The 18,341-nt window shown below is 41.5% G+C and overlaps 1 protein-coding gene across 2 annotated transcripts in view; it reads right to left on the bottom strand.

The window, feature by feature from the left end:
• Dhc1 (dynein axonemal heavy chain 1) overlaps nt 1-18,341 on the bottom strand; it is a 344,548-nt gene that overhangs the window by 287,074 nt on the left and 39,133 nt on the right. For both annotated transcript variants that reach the window (XM_083144626.1, XM_083144627.1), the window contains exons 2-3: nt 8,705-8,842; nt 17-118 (exon numbers count right to left, since the gene is read on the bottom strand). In XM_083144626.1, coding sequence (XP_083000752.1) covers nt 17-118; nt 8,705-8,842 — 240 coding nt within the window. The remainder of the gene's footprint in view (nt 1-16; nt 119-8,704; nt 8,843-18,341) is intronic.

The raw sequence follows: 18,341 nt of genomic DNA, 5'->3' as shown, positions 1-18,341 counted from the left end.
GTCACTAAATACTTACTGGTTCCAGTGGAGGAGGGGGCTCTGGTTCTTCTACGTCTTGGTAAAACCACAGAAGTTTGTTGCATACGTGGGGAAGAAACAGCTGGTTGATTTCATCCAGCTGAAAGGAAACAGGAACGAGGAAAACCGTCTATTATATAATATTTTCATTCAACTTCAGAGACTTCAGCAAGCAAATATGACCAAAAAAAAATTACTGAATGATAGACTGGTTCACAAACATGTCCTGCCTGTCAACGATGGCAATAAGTTGTTTCGCTTTAGATAAAGACTTTAAGAGTCGTGACCAGCGGTGCAGTAGCGAGGGATACCCAACATTTTTTGGAGGGGATACATGAAGAGAACGGTAGAAATAAAATACATTCGTTATACATTTAAAATGATGGTGAATCTTATAATATTATGACAGGAAAATGGCTCAATATTAGGGAGAAGAGTACTCAAAAAAGTCAGTGTTTCTCACTCAGTTGTGGTAAAGTGTTGTGAGTTTGCTTGTATTTATTTTTAATCAACCATGAATTGGAATTGGTCGAAGTCAGACGGCATAAAGTTTGTAGAACTGTACCATGAATATGAGTGTCCATGGAATTTGTGTCGATTATAGGAACAAACAAAAGAAACTACTGGCGTCTGAGGCCATAGGTGCAGGATATGGGACTTGATGTATTTGGCGTAGGAGAAGTAAAATTTAAAAAAAAAAAGTTTTACCTACAACCAAGAACGATTGAAAATAGAAAAATCAAGGAAGTTAGTTTTCTTTCTAGACATGTCCTTGTACATTTATTGTATTCATTCCTCGTAAAAAAAAAAATGTGCAAACCGTTTCAGAGCTTCCTTTTCTAATCGACAACGACGTCTTTGGGTTCATTCTGTCAAAAAAGCACCCACTATCCTACTTTGCTACAGTCGAGTAGAACGTGTGTAAACAGCTACTCGCCATAGAAGAGTCGAGTCGAGCAGACAGGCCAGTATCTCGTCCCAGTAACTCTCCCGCTCACTCGACTAATGTAAACTAGGGATGGCCAAACTGATCCGGATCCAAAAGTTCCGGATCTGGATCCGGATCCAAAAGTTCCGGATCTGGATCCGGGTCCAAAGGTTTCGGATTTGGATCCGGATCCGATAGTTTCGTATCTCAATCCCACACCTTGAAAGGTATTATGATCTTCGATTACAAGGAAAATTTTCATTTGTTAGTCCTACAAGATTTTTCAGGTGTTGTTCGTAAAATAATTTGCTACTCATCGGCTAACTTACTCGTGCACAAAAATAATCTTACTTGTTTAACATAAAATGTCAGAGGTGATTTTGAAAATTCCATTGAAATGAATATGTATTCATTCAAATGTATTGGAAATGGAAACATACATAAATGTGAGACATTCCATTCCAGGATGAAACCTTTAACACATTTAACAAGATAGAAATGTTATACAAAAATTATACAATTGTTCTACAGTTACAGTTTTAAAAATTAAAATAAAACATTATAATATATGCAGTGTTATATAATTACAAAGTGTTAGACTAACAAGGGAGGTTATATAAGTGCCCCCATCCGATTTACATGAAACTTGGCAGGTGTATAGAGGGGGCCAAAGGATGAAGTACATGTTTTTGTGTTTCAGCTTAAAATCGGTTTTAGGGGCAACCCCCCCCCCTCTCAAATGTAAAGATGAGGAGAAATTGAAGTGTGGATCTGACCCCGAAACCACGTAAACATGGCATAGCAAGAAACAGGGGGCACCTGCCAAATTTCATGGAAATCGGAGTGGGACACAGGGGTGAGATCACCGCGTCAATTTGTCTTCATCTTGACATTTGATGGGGGTTTCCCCCTAAAACAGTTTTTTAGCCGAAACAAAAAAACACATATTTCTTCCTTTGGGCTCCTTTATACACCTGCCAAGTTTCATGGAAATCATAGAGGGGACACTTAGATAACCTCCCTTGTAAGTGTATTAGTTACAAATCGCGCACGCGCACTATATATCGCGTGAGGCACCTAAAAGTACCACCTGAAATAGCGAAGAAACCAGAAACAGTAGCGATGTGAGGTTTGCGGGAAACAATAATATCAAATGGGGCTCGTAAATCGGAGGTATGGGGTGGGTCGAAAAATATCGACAAATGGGGCATCTGGAGCAAAGTCATATTTTTTAAATGGAACGATATACAATAACATGCATAATATAAAAGAGCACACGCAGAGAAACACAACGCCGTTGGTCTCATGCATCTACTGCACACAGGAACGAAGATGTGGCCATGTGAAAATATGTAAACAAACTAACAAGTGGCCCACTTGACCGTCAGTACCACGGCATGTAAGACTTCTCAGGTGCCTGACAGAACTGCCTTTACGCAGAGCAAGTTTTGATAGCAGGTCCACGAGATCGTGTTAGTTCATAGCAAGCAGTCGTAGTGGTAAGAGCGAAGATTATGGTGTTCACAAACATAGAAAAAGTGGACATGATCCTGATTTATGGGGAATGCCGAAAGAATGCCTCAGAAGCCTACCGTGTGTACGCAGAGATATATCCGGACAGACGACAGCCATCTCGACGTCTGTTTGGTAAGTTATTTATTAAATTAAGAGACACCGGGAGTGTAACACCACGAGCACGTGTGCGGAACAAGCCAACTACAGGTGAGGCAGGTGCAACAAATGTTCTCGCCGCTGTTGCTGTGAATCCGCACGTTAGCTCCCGTGAAATTGCCAGGGATGCTGGGATGAGTTAGCGAAGTGTATTGCGCATTCTGCACACACACAAGTTTCACCCATATCATATCTCCCTCCATCAGGAACTTCACGGGAATGATTTTTTGGACCGTGTTCGGTTTGGCACATGGTTGCTACGACACGACACACCCGATTTGTCACGTATCCTCTTCACTGACGAGGCAACTTTTACCAATCATGGAAATGTCAACCTAAGGACCATGCACTATTGGTCGGTGAAAAATTCACATTGGCTTCGCCAAGTGGAACGCCAGCGCCCATGGAGTATGAACGTGTTGTGTGGTATAGTGGGTGAACATCTCATTGGCCCTTTTTTATACAAGGGACACTGAATGCTGACCGATACATACAGTTTTTACAACATGAACTGCCTGTACTATTGGAGGACATACCACTTCAGACAAGGAGGGACATGTGGTACCAACATGACGGGTGCCCAGCTCACAGTGCAAGACGCGCTACAGCATGTGTAGAAAATACATTTCCAAATCGTTGGATTGGACGTGGAGGGCCTGTCAAATGGCCGGCTCGTTCCCCAGATTTGACACCATTAGACTTTTTGCTGTGGGGATAGCTGAAGGACATTGTCTACCGGGATGTGCCAACAACTCCAGAGGATATGCAACACCGCATTACTGCAGCCTGTAGGGACATTCCCTACGAGATGCTACATTCTGTGCAACGATCTTTGCGTGGGCGCCTCGTTGCCTGTATCGCAGCTGACGGCCACCACTTTGAACACACACTTTGACAGGTTTTCGCTTCTGTCATGGTCATTTTCATTATGCTGTAACACTGTCAAATACATGGTGCTGACGATGTCTACTGTATTATTTCTTCCTTTAACACGTTCTGTCTTCATCTTGTCCAATGGCTTCCGACATCTCATACTTGTACATGCCGTGGTACTGACGGTCAAGTGGGCCACTTGTTAGTTTGTTTACATATTTTCACATGGCTATATCTTCGTTCCTATGTGCAGTAGATGCATGAGACCAACGGCGTTGTGTTTCTCTGCGTGTGCTCTTTTATATTATGCATGTTATTGTATATCGTTCCATTTAAAAAATATGACTTTGCTCCAGATGCCCCATTTGTCGATATTTTTCGACCCACCCCATACCTCCGATTTACGAGCCCCATTTGATATTATTGTTTCCCGCAAACCTCACATCGCTACTGTTTCTGGTTTCTTCGCTATTTCAGGTGGTACTTTTAGGTGCCTCACGCGGTATATATATATATTAGGGATGGGACGATATGAAATTTTGGCCGATACCGATAAAGTAACAATATAAAATTTACCGATACCGATAACCGATATTCTACCGATCCGATATAAGATTAGAAATGGTCCTTGAAGAAGCTGAAAGGTTCATTGACCTCCTTAATAAATGTGTGTTTCAAGGTGACTGCAGTGCAAAGAAATTGCATGTTTAGACATTTAATTTTTTAGAAAGTAGGGCATGGAGAATATCCCTAAAAATAACAACAAAATAGCAGAATTTTGCACTAAATTATCAGATATTTATCGATATGTCGGACCGGTAAAATAATCGGTAATATTACCGATAAACCGATACACCTACTTGCCTATGTCGGCTGATACCGATAGAGTACCGATTAATTGGTCCCATCCCTAATATATATATATATATATATGTATATTAGCAGGTAACAATATATTATAAACACATTCTTACTTTCCAAAGAAGCGCTCATGTGGGATGGCAAAACGGATACGGATCCGAAAAATCCGGATCCGAAAGTTCTGGTGAGGAATCAAAGCCACTGAGAGGGAACCCGTGCAGCCAGTGCCGGATCCACAACCCGCAAAACCCTGCAGTGCGCGGGGGGGGGGAGACAAGTAAGCCTTTAGGGGGCCCTCAGCCATTGACATAGTAGAGGGTTCGTATATGCGTATGTAAAAAATAAATGTAGTTACTCAGGGGTACAGAAACGAATACAAATTTATACATACAGGTAAAGGTAAAGGTAAAGTTCCCTGTGAATGGTATCTTGCCATGGAGGCACATTTAGGGTAGGTCCCCAGATGTCTTCTATGTCTACCATCTTGGAGGTGATGTGATCATCTTCTTTACCCCCACCCGGTACCGTTTGTTTTGAGGCAGTGTGAGTCCTAGAGTCGCTTTATGAGGGGACAAAGCCGGAAAAATTCCGGCCTTAGATCAACCAGCCTGGATTTCGCGTGAGGTAGTCAGATTAGAATCAAATCAAGCTAGAGTTTCATGAGAAATTCAGTGCTGAAAGTTTCTTCCACCTATCTTTAATCATGAAAAACTAATGACTGCATATTGTAACAAATGTATAATTTTCCAGGTGTGATAAACAGTGTCATATATATATATCACACCAACCCCTTCCCATTTAAAGATTTGAGTTAATTCATTATGGCGGACGTAAGCTTGGAACACACCAATGTGGTTCCCTCTAAGCCTAACCTGTTTCTATCATGACCAATTGTACCCAGCCTAACTCGTTTACTTTTTATAGGGGGTGTTAAGGGACTTTTGAATCACCCTCTAGGCCATTATATGTGACTTTGTCAACATGAGATCAAGAATTACACCCCCCTTCCCCCACATACACATACATTGTATATGTGTATGCATGTATGTATGCGCGTGTGTGTGTGCAATATTTGCACTGCGTGGGGCCGTTCACGAGTTGGGGCGGAAGGGTGAAGCGACTTGCTGCCCGTGCTGGAAAACCACCTTGGAGGATGGCATGCGACTTTTCGACTACGATAACAGTAAATTCTTTCGCAAAAGTGGCGTTGAGCAATCAAACTAACCGGGGAGCGTCTTGCTTTCCACCTTCAAATTTGAAGGCTGATGAACGCTCACCACGGTCAATTTAGTGTGCGCAGCAATTTTCATTAACATGTTGAAGTGGATATATTCTGATTCTTTGGATTTTCGCGGTGTCCGAAATGGAACATGACAATGAAAATTAGCACTTACCAAATTATCTTAAATACTAGCCAGAAGAAACTAAAAATTCCATTAGACCCAGTCGTTGTCATCAAATTTAAACAAAATTTTATGTTTTATCAACAAGCTCAGACATAATCGTACTATGGTAGACCAGGTCATTACGGATCAATTTTTCTTTACAACAATTTTTATTGGCCAAGGAATTAGGCTAGCAACACAAAACTCTACCAAAAAATTAATTATAGTTTCTACTACATGTGCATAGCATTGAAAGAACCAGAAGTTGAAAATACAATTCAGAAAAAAATATTTTGTGAGACACTGCAATTGATCCGTATTGCCCTGATAGCAGGGGTAAAACGGATCACTAACGGGGCAATATGGATCAGTTTAATTTTATGTATACTATAACATACGATTAAAAACATAAAAAAACATAAAAAAGTACCGTATACTGTATTACAGTTTTGGGATCTGACATATACCGCACACAAATTGTTTTCTTCCGACAGCATTTACGCAACGCTCATGATACCATTTACGACAGGACTGACATTGAATCCAATCTCCCATCTGTGCACATCTTGGATCATCATATGAAATGTTACAAAAACTACAAGAATTGCTAGCAATCATGTCTACATTCGACATGACATTTCTTCGTACGACTTGACTTTTGAAACGCCCTGCTTTCTGCTTGCCTTTGGAAGTGGATGCCGTGCTTGTGTTTTGTTTTGCCTTCCTTGTTGAAATGTGTTGTGGAGATGTAATGTGCAATGTTGTTCGGAACTGTCTTTGTACTCGTGTAGACATCACTTTCTGTGGGGATGGCAATAATTATCGAACTTGTTCTTGTGTGCCATCGCCTCTTTCTCTACTGCCACTTGCTGTCTTGCTCGATGAGAGATCAAACTGATCCTTGGATGCTGTATCTGAATTGTCCCTATTAGCAATTAAATTTAACTTGTGTGCTGGAATTGCACGCCGGTTTAGTGGAAAGATTCCAGTGGTCTCAAATGCTTTGACACCATTCCCAACTGTTGCGGCCTCTCTCCAAGCTCTGTCGAAAATATGTCCAAACACAAATTTATTAATAGTACGATTATGGTGTTGGTGTTGCCACTGAGTTGCATACTGGTGATAATACGATTTCAGGGGTTTGAAAACAACGACATCAAGAGGTTGCAATATGTGTGTGGTGTGAGGAGGAAGCAATAACAATTCAATGTTATTTTCTTGGCATGTATCTGCAATGTCAAGTGCTACGTGTGCACGGTGTCCATCAAGAACTAGAATAACTTTTCCAGGAGCTCGGTGTTTCTGGAAATGTTGAAGCCACACTCGAAAAGCATCTTCTGTCACCCATCCGGAATCTGTCATACAAAAATCTGTACCCGGAGGCATATCATCAAGAAATTCATCATGCCGTCGTATGCATTTAAATATAACAAATGGCGGAATAAACACTCCTGTTGCACTTGCACAAACCAGAACAGTTACATTTTCTCCTCTTTCGGCAGTTGTTATCGACACTACATTACGGGCGCCTTTCTGCGCTACTACTAGCGGGGGGCGATTGTTCAAAGGAAATCCTGTTTCATCTTGGTTGTAGATGCATTCAGGACGATTTTGTAGGTTACAGTCTGTCATTATCTGCTGTAACGTCTCGTAGAATTGTTGAACATTAGCACCTGTCATAGCCATACCTCTTGCCTGCGAGAGACTTTGTGGTTTGCGTATGCTGAGTTCTGGGTGGCGTTGCTTAAATCCATGGAACCAGTCTTCACCTGCTAGTCCTTTTTCTTTATTAAAGGGATGCGGTATGTTCTCTTTCTCTGCAAACTTGAAAACGTATCTTGGCACAGCTTTGGGTGTTAGCCCGAATCCTCTTCGAACTAAATCACACAATCTCGAAGAAAAAGCCTGCTCAAACTCATCACTAAACACTTGCTTTACACCAGGACGACCAACGTCATCTGATCCACAAGATGTTCTTCGTTGCAATGAAGTATATGGCACACCACAAAGTTCCGCAGCTTGCCGAATAGTCTTTTCTCCGGATGTCACCAAACGCACAGCTTCACACATTCCTACTACAGACCACGAATTTCTGGTAGACTTCTTTTGATAATAGCGAACCATCTGGAAATTGAAAGCGTCGTGTTAGAAGAGATACTGTTAAGTAAAAGTACGTAAAACGTACTGAAAGTGGGAGATCCGTTTTGCCCCATTTTGGCCGATCCGTAATGCCCTGATCTGCATATTCTCGACATATGTCCATTTAAATAATAACAAATAGGGTTAGTCATATCAAATACTGGCACATCGCAAAAACACACCCTACCTTATCACATGTTAAATTGTAGAGCACTTAAACCCCTACATTCTACAATGCAACCTTACCAAACGTCGAACAAAACTTACAATGGGTACTTTTCCTGCACCGTCTCCACCAACTTGCTTACAACAATCACTTGTCACAGACGCGCGCCAACTGCCACAGCGTACAAAGACAGTCAGCGAGTAAGCGGACAGATGGCAGCATGATCGGCAATATTTTTCAAGTTCGTGCCTGCAACAGTTTTCTTTGCAGGTCACGTGAACCTTACGTTGATCCATAATGCCCTGTGATCCGTAATGCCCTGGTCCACCCTATTCTCTATGATAATTCCAAAATTTATTAATATTAACTATCAAGGGCACATATTAATTAATAACGTTTTTTTTTACTTGAAACTTATTTACGAGTAAAATAGTTGGGATCGTGTCATCAACTTAAAAAAAAAAACAACAAGCAACTAATTTACCGGGCTCACGAAGGTTAAGAACCACTGCTCTCCAAAGTGTAATTGGAAGTTCACTCCCAAAATTGCCCCCCCCCCCTTCCCTTTTCAGCTTTGGGATACATATTTGAAACAAAAAAAAAAGTGGAACTTCCCCACATCTCCCTACAGAAACCGCCCTGGCTAGGAATTCTGTTACTCACCATATCGCCGTCGAAAACATGGTCCATGATCTCGTTCCGAGGGAGTCCAGTTCCGTCCATGAGGAGCTGGAAGGTGAACTCCAGACGGGGGTCCATCTCCCCCCTCCGAGCTTTACGCTCGCACTCCTCCCTCCGGCGCTGGAAAAGGAAAGAAAGCGTGTTAACCCTAGCTTAACCTGTGTCGTACGAGAAACTTACGTACCTGAGGGGGGGGGGGGCACACAGGCCCACGCTTTTTCTTATCATTAAATTTAAAAAAACAAAAAACAATTTTGTTATTGAATCACTGTTTTCTTTCTTGATTATATGTGCAGTTTATTATTTATAATAATTACAAAAATTACCATCATTAACAACCAATTGTATACACTCTCACTGGCATGAGTGTCAGGCATTCAAAGATGGCGCCTGATAGGTCTACCTAGTACATTTTCCCTACTATTTCATTACTTTTATGTTTTCATTAACAAAAGTAACACAGAAATATTTTGAACACCCTAGAGAACAATGTAACTTATTTCCATTTTTTTATAAAAATGTTCACAGTTGAAAATTCTAAAACATAAAAGTGGTGGCTGGGCCTAACAGATCCCCCTCGCGTAAGCTAGGGTTAAGCTAAAAGCACTCTTCTACAGAAGTAACGCCTATAGGAACCAGTGTTCGGAAAGTTACTTTTAAAAGTAACCGTGTTGAGGTTACAAAGGTCATAGAGTTACAAATTTTAAAAAGTAGGTAACTCAGTTACTGGTACTTGAAAAGTTACTTTTACATTTACTTTCCACTGCAAATTTTCTTGCAAAGAAATTACATACAACCAATGTTCATTATTGTAATAAAAAAATACTAAGACTACCATGTGTTTTACTTGTGTTTTAAGGGCCTATCCGATGGTGTATTAGGAACGTGGTCGCCTTGTAATCAACGGGTCCAGGTTCGATACCCGGTGCAGGCTCATAGTTGTTCGGTTCACATTTACAACTGTAGGTCCAGTTCCGATTTGCCCATCCGTTCATAAAGTGTACTTAAAACACCAACTCAACAACAACTTAAATTTCTGGTGCATAATGAAAGTCTTCATCAATCTCTGGACAGTTCAGAGATTACGTATTCAGTTTTACGTATTCTACCTAGAGGTGTGGAGTTCTTCAACCGGTAATGGGATGACGTGGGGTTAGCACGTCGAACCCCCAGCCGTTGTAGGAGATTTCCGAGACTTGGTTACGCTACTCACACGTAGCTCCCCAATTTCCTCACGATGGTGGGTTCCCGACGGCCCTATACACAGAACCCGGGATCGAACCCGTGCCGTCCCGCAGGAACTCAACAAATTAATAATGGAACAAGGAGTCAGTTTTGTATGAATGATATTCTTTTATTATTTTACTATCTCTATACATAAATATGGCTTAAATACTTTCTCATATCAAACAATGACTTCCCTTATCATACTCGACTACCACGTTCGAAATGAATGTAGCAATCTAATCTTCAATTAGGAATGACGAATTGCAATAAAGCATGGATGTTCTAAATTTTGCATGCAACGAAGCTTAGTTTCCTTGCCTTAGGAGATTCCACAAAAAATCTTTTCACCTTAGCATCCAGAGAAGACTTAGAATGAGAGACAGGGTTGCCAAATTTAGCTCTTCCCCCACGTTACAAATTTTCGAGTTAACAATTTAAGTGTCGTAGAATAACTGTTACTTTTAAAAACTAAAGGCAAGTGCACACCAAAAGGGGGATTAATCTATAACAATAAGATGTTTACATTTCGGTTCTTTAACGTCGCTTTCGGTCAGTCGTAACGACGAGATTAAGTGGTAAATAAAATGGCAAAGCGTATGGCCTGGAAATTGGTGTTGATTTGCGAGTATCCCACCACTTTTTCGAAGAGATTTCCAAATATTCCGAGTTCGAATTTTGGATCTTTTCAAAATACCTATCCATTAGGATAAGTTACGTCATACCCTCAACACCCTACCAAAAATTCCTCAATGCCTTCTGAACACCCCTTAAATTCTTTCACAAAACTCCAATTTATATCGTGTTGTCTCTAAAAATTCTGAATTGATTGATTTGATTGGTTTACTTTACTTTACTTTTCTGCCACTTTCAGCTATTCGTGAAGATAAGGACGATTGATGAAGGGAAACTCACGAAGAACATCCATGCCCAGATCGGGAACCGAACCCGGGAGCCCTGGACCCGTAGCACGCTGTGCTAACTACTCCGTCACGGCAAGAAATTCAGGATAAATGTGGATGGATACGTGATGCAGCCGCAATCTTTTTTCTTTGTAAAAAGTAAAAAGGGACAGTCAAGTTTTTTTGGAACAATCTAAGACTCCCTGATGACACAGTGGTAACGTTGTCGCCTTGTAATCAAGGATTCCTCGGTTCGATACCCGATGGAGACATAGAGTGATTCGGATCTCACTTAAAACTGTAGGTTCAATCCAGTGCATAAAGTGGACTTAAAAAAACAACTCAAATCAAACGGGGAAATCTAGCCCCTTGAATGTGATTTTTAGCTCCATTTATGTGCGACTGACAACACTGACCTTAGCGCAGCCTTAAGAAAAATTGACATGGTTCTCAATCCAAGTGAATCAACATGAACAGAGCATACTTACAGGAGAATACGAGTGTATTAAGAAAGAACTTCACTCACTGTAACAAAATCCTCAACTGAAAAGCCAGTTGCAACTGCAGCTGTTAAAAGTATCACGATCGTCCTGGATTCAACCTTTGGTGGTTCCATTCTTTTTTCTTTTAATGGCCAATGTATAAATGGGGATTTCGTGCTATTGATCAGAGGTAGTAAACACTCTGGAGATTGAATTCCCGAACGAAGAAGGCCGTTCCCGAACTCTTCACAGTGGAAATAGAAATACCATCAACTTTTATGACACATTGACAACGTCAGTAAACATCGTATGTTACATCTGAATAAATCACGGATCCCTCCTCTCCCCCCCCCCGCCCGCCCCGATCTTCCCAACTTCTTCACGAAAGCTAAAAAGGCGTCTTTTTCCTCTTCGAGGTTCCACTCGTAAGTACAGGGTGTTTCAAATAAAACGGGCGGTTTTGAATACACATTGTCATTTGTGAAACAACCAGTCGCCTTCATGGCACGGATAGGCTAATCGGGACTGGACATACCGTTCGGAATTCCTATACTCTGTCCCGGGTATCTCTAGAGCAAGCGAACGAAAACAATTCTGCGCAAGTAGTAACGCGAGACGGCTCCACACGATGAGAAGGAACTGCTTCGCTCTGCGCATTCGATCCACCCTTCTCTGTCACTATGCGTGGCCTTGCTTCACAGTTCCGGGGATAGAGTATAACTGCCTCTACCGGGTAGCGAACCCGGGACCCTTGATTACAAGGCATCGACGTTCCGCTACGTCATCGAAGAGGCCATGCACATTCTCGACATTATGTATGGTAGATGGCTGAACAAACTCAAACAGCCTGAGATGGTTATCAACAACGATACGTGCCAAGCGTTTCAATTTCCTATACCATAAATCAATCAGTGAGGCAGGAAGGCACCAAAACAAACGTTTCACCTCTTTTAAGCATTTTTAAACAGGCTATTGTAGACATAAATGTTAAATGTAGTGACTGATATATCCTGACACGATATTCTGTATTAGAAGGCTAAGAACAAGAAAAGAAAATAAGCATTTAAGGCCAAATTCGAGCTCTACTTGTAAGAAAGCCTGTACAGATTCGCTTGATTTACGTCATCACTGGTAGGCCACGAAATGCAACACGGTATCAGCTCAACGAAACCAACACATCTTGCAACTATTACACTTTATCCATACATACACTAGAAATACCACGTTTAAACCATGTCAGTTCTCTGCCTATTTAAGACACATTTGTAACTGTGCTGCCGATATCGTGTTGCAATCCGTGGCCTACTACTCATGACGTTTCATTCAGGGGCGATTCCTCCATGTAGGAAGTGAGGAACTTCCTACAGTTCATCAGCGGCGTGCATTCTGGGTACGCAAGGTACGCAATGCGTACCCACAACACAATAAGAAAATAATAAATATTTTACAATTTTTAATTCGACAATTATCGTTCCGAACTTCCACTGCAAGAAATTCAGATTTCCGCACGAACACGCTACTGACTGCCTTGTGTCGTCTGCACCATCTGGCCTTCCTGGACGCAGTCCCGAAAGATCCCGATGTGCCTTCGGCAACCCACACGATCCCATACCCGATCCGCGTTTCTGCCGATTTCCGCGAGCAAACGCAGCCGCTTCTCTTGAGTACCCTAGAATTTCGGAAGGCAGCCCAATTGGCTCAGATCAGCCCCGACCATGCCCGCGCTCGCCTCATCCTGCGTTTCCCTGTTCAAAGCACAGAGGTCTGGGAAGCCAGGATACCAAGGATTTTGGCAGCGTTTGCAGTGTTGGCAGTAGTCAACATATATATATCTTTCTGGAATGTTTAGCTTACTCACATTTAGAAGTCACGCGTAGATAGATCACTGTGCTCGATTGCAATAATAATAAAAAAATGATTGCTAAGAGGAGGGCAAGGATATTTTGTGGTAGAATATATGCGTAAACTATCAGATATAAAATATTTATGCGAGGTTAAAATTACACTAGCAAGGTTTTTGCGTTAGGGAGGCGAGGATAGCAGAATGGACTGACCGACTGAGGATTGAGTTTTGCGCGTGAACCCCTTTTTGGCGTCGTCACTGTCTCAGGGGGAAATTATGTGAACAATTTGCAAGTTTCACACAATACTTTCTTTGAGAGTATCTGTTTATCAGATTCCAGAGATCAACATTTGATTTAACTTCATTTGCATTTCAGCCTATAAGTTGATGAGGATGGGTGTTGAGTTGACTGTTGACCCGACAATATGAATGAATAGAAAAAAAGTAAACACAATGCTACTATGGGATTCGATAATGAGCCCCCCCCCCTCCAAGACATTTAAAAATGTGGTGTATATGGATGGTATATTGTGCACAATATTTCTTTTTTAGCTTTTGAACTGTGCTGGGATGAATACCATTGTATGCTGACGCATTTTTCTCGTGAGCTTTATTATCTTCTTTCTACAAAATATTTCATCGACTGGCAACACCACGAACCATTCATCCACAAGAACGCGCTGTTTTCGGGGCTGAGACACTTGTTTGTTACCGTGGGAGGTTGACCTTTGCTGTCTTCTATGGTGTGAAATTTGCAGCAAATGTTTCGTTCATATTATTTGCTTGTTTGTCGGTTTAGTGAATGGGGAGGGGGGAGAGGATTCGGGAGTTATTGATGACATTCTGGAGATGGGATTTTCGGCATAATAATGATAAAAGTGCAAACAATCCGAAATGGTAGGTGTGTGTGTTCCTGATTTGCAGGACTTGTTTCAAGCAGGAGTTATGAATGATGGTAAGCAGTATGTTACGCATTTTCAGAAAAAAAATAGAACTATACAGTTGACTGGCAGCAGAAAAAGCGGAAACTATGTTGTTGGCCTTGTTCGTTGGTTTCCTCTGAGAAAGGTGTGTCAAATAGTAGAGTATACGGAGGATACTGACATTTATCAAACTTATCACATGCCATACGAAAGCACGAAAAATCATTATGCTAGTTCGTTCGCGTTCAATGTTCATTGCGCTGCATGAAGGAATTAATGGAAGTCAATTGTTGGACTGTACGTAGCTACATCAGAATATATTTGCGAATATAAATATAAAAGATCATACATATATCTTACCTCGTTACATTTGGATCTCTCTGGTAGCGTTTAAGATTATATCCTATTTTAAACTAGCTTCAATTAGATTCCGTGTGCACAAATCAAGCTTAAATAACTTCTGCTCCCCTTAATCTTCAGGGCATGTTCCTCGTAAAAAAATAATTAAAATATGGCGTGATTCTTTATTCTCAAGCAACAACTTTTGTGCGCGATGAATGAAGGTGTTACAAAAGGGTGCAAGGAGTGATAAATGCTGCTGTGCCGTTCCAAAAATTGATTCCTGTTATTTGAAAATGATGCAAGGATGATAACTTTCCAATTACAAAATTTTGGAAAAAGTAATTTTCTGTATAACACGATGGATTGGGGGGGGGGGGTCCTGACCCCTCTAACCCCTCTCTTCAGTTCGCCCATGTTGCGTACCCTGGTCTAAATATCACCGCACGCCACTGCAGTTCATTTACACTTATTTCCAGTTTCCTACTTTTTTAGGAGTTTAATGCACGTTATTAAATAATGAGCGCAATGCGGACATTTTACTAGATTTGCTACTGTTCGCTGTCACTCGCTTGCTCATGGCTTGCTCCATCTGCCGCCCAAAGACGACAGTTGTTCCTGCTGCTGAGGAACCTCGATCTTCCACCTACAGCGGGATGGGCGAGGGGTGTGGAAGGGAGGGGGACGGGGTTGCTCAGTTAAATGGCCAGCGAGGAAGCATCGAGGGCTTCCTACATTCAGCGATGACAACCGTGGATTATTGCTCTAAACCTAGCATAATTTGAACTTCGCTGGCATCCGGCACACTGTGTTTGGCAATGTGCTCTAAACGCGCGTCTTTGAGAGACAGATAAATTTAATTCAAAGGAAGATACGTGGTTCGTACAATATATAAGTTTCCGTATGCTGTAAAACATTTTATTTTTAAGATACATTAGAAAACTATACATACATGTGTAGGAGGATCCTTCCTCACTTCTCCACATAATCCCCATAGAGATTCAGGCATTTGTCCCACCGTTTCACCAATTTGTCCATACCCTTTGCAAGAAAATCAGGGCTCTGGCTATTGAGCACTATTCTCACATTCCGCTTCACTTCTTCATCTGTTTCGAAACGGTAACCTTGCAATCCAGACTTTAACACCGGAAAAATATGGAAATTACTCGGCGATAAATCGGAGCTATATGGAGGGTGGGGCAGCCGTTCCCACCCCAATTCTTCAATTTTGTGTTGTGTTGTCAATGCTCAATGGGGGCGAGCGTTATCGTCAAGATGAATGACACCAGCTGACAGGAGACCTGGTCGCTTATGTCGGATTGCGTTTTTCAGTTTATGCAATGTTTTACAATAACGGTCAGCATTAATTGTTCTTTCTTGTTCCAAAAAGTCCATAAGCAGAACGTCTTTAGCATCCATGCTTCTGAACTCCTTATGACGCGAGCCCGCGTTTTCCGAACAAGCATTTACTTTTCGCCCTTGAGCGCATGCGCCTTCACGTCTGATAACGAATAGATTGTTGCTCCTTGTAGACGAAGGATGGCGCTTGTCAACTATGTGCTTCTTTTTAATGGCATTGCTTTATACAATATTCTATAGCACAGGGAAACTTATATATTGAACGTCTCTAGTACTTTGAGGAAAGATATTTTATATCTCATTTGTACTTCTCTAGCGGGCTTGTTCCAAACAAGAGAAAGTATGCCGACTAAAGGACAAGGTTTTACAATCACATCCCGGTCCATCCTCTTGTTTTAATCTTTTCTTTATACTCCCCGATTAGGAAATGAACATTTTATGCAAGGAAATCGGTAGAAAGTTGGAGGTCACAAATAAAACATACGGGCCGCCGTTCCCAATCGTCGAACTCCAACTTTTTCAAGCACACTATACATTGTAATTGATTTGATGGGCGAAATTCTCAATGTTGCTTAACTGTAGTAAACAATAGATAACCCAAGTTCCACAACTCCAAAATAGCTGCATAAATTGAACATAAAACTACATAATTAGTTGCATTTAGCATAGTTTAAGAGCTGAAGCAGCAATTCTTGTTATCAGGAGGTTGGCAACGCTGTCCTCAATACACACGACAGGCAGGGATGACCCCACGAACGTCTAACCACAGATAGACGTATATACATAATATCTGTGGTCGAACCAGCTTGGTTCACTCAAAAGTTCGAGGTTGTTATCGAAACAAGTGGCGCGGTGTGTGAATTTATGCAAGCTAATTAGTCCCATACACAGGAATTTTGTATTCTTTTAGTGGGGGAAGATTCGAAATACTGGTGGAGTATTAGATGCGACAACGACGCTATGGTAGTATTGCAGCTGGACATACAATTGCAGAGTTGGGAAAAAATTAAAACTCCCCATAGACCCCCCCCCCCCCCACCACCACCACCACCTTTCCCAACCAGACAAACAAGCAGCAACGCAATCACTTACAGACCAAGGCTGTCACACAATAGTACAGTTTGGTGTTTCTTGTTTACACTCAATTCTCGGAAGTATTAGAATAGTATTGTATTCCGCAAATTGTCATATTTTCAAATTTCCTTTAATTTTCTTTTACCAGTATCATTGAACAGCCACGATAATTCTATATTTATAAAGTAAATGATGTAGGCCTACGTATTAGCAATGATTCTTGTAATGAATTCAAATCGGGTATCGGGACGTCTGTTAGTCTGCCATCAATTGTTAAAAAAATAAAACGACCAAATATTGCAGAATGCAGACCTCTGGGGCTTGCCTATCTCCACAAACAACCCATTCGTTTACGCAAGAGAAAAATGAAAATTATTTCATAATCTGAAAAATTGTCAATGTTATATTTTCGTTTTTGGGATCGCATGTAAATATTTTATTGTTGGAGGGGCATGGCCCCCTTGGGTACAGGGTTGCAGCTAACATTCTAAATGCAGTGGACAGGACAAGTGATACGTGTGCCTGTTTAATTGAACACATTTTCAAAGTATTTTCTTTGTTCTCTCTTTTGGTCTGTTGATCATAACTTCCTAAAAGCCACGAGTTGCCACTGGTTTAATGTTTAAAAAAGTACTCTGCGCAGGCAGGCGGCGCCACTTTGGCCCCGACACTATGCTAAACCTTATCTACAAAGGCAAATATACTGTCTATGCCCCCTCAGTTTTGGCACCTTACCCCACCGAATTTGGAACCCAATTCGCCGCCACTGTAGGCAGTGTTAAGTAAGATGACTTCGTTATGAAGACAGCAAAGTGTTCATTTTCCGAAATTAATTACTTCGCATGAGGCTATGTTTATTGTTTGTGCCTACTGAGTCCTGGCGCATCCTAGTGCCAGAAGGGGAAAGAGGGGGCGGGGGTCCTACGGGAACAACAGGAGGAGAGGTTCTCACATATTCTCGGAAATGGACCTGGCCTGAGGAGTCAGTTGTATTTCTATGAAAGGTTCCCACGGTTTCCTTGCTGAAACGAAACCTTTGAGCGTGTTTGCCTCTGTAATTTTCTTCAAGCCTTTGTGCTCCTGTAACCTTTTGTGTTGGACTTCTGGGGCAGGAAATTGTCGAGCAAAGTTTTCTCTTTAATTTCTCTAAATGGGGTTTTGAATGCTTTTCTTCTAGTTCAATAGTCATTATCTTGTCACAGAGTTTCAAGCACTGACTGTCGTAACTGTGTCAACTCTGTTGGCAGTTTCTAGATTTCGGACAGTTTGATTCCAAAAATAACTGGCTTACAGTTTCTGGCAGGGATGGTACATGGACGGACGATTTGTTGTTTCAAGTCCACTTTATGCACAGTAAGGCTAATCGGGACTGGACCTACAGTTTAAAGTGGGATCCGAACCACCATGATCCTCCACCGGGTATCGAACCATGAACGGGACGAGAAGACATTCTTGTCCTGACTTGTGAATGAC

This window comes from Lepisma saccharinum, chromosome 23, assembly GCF_977018435.1.
Source record: "Lepisma saccharinum chromosome 23, izLepSacc3.1, whole genome shotgun sequence".
NCBI classification, from domain to species: domain Eukaryota; kingdom Metazoa; phylum Arthropoda; class Insecta; order Zygentoma; family Lepismatidae; genus Lepisma; species Lepisma saccharinum.
This window is presented reverse-complemented; position numbering and strand designations above follow the sequence as displayed.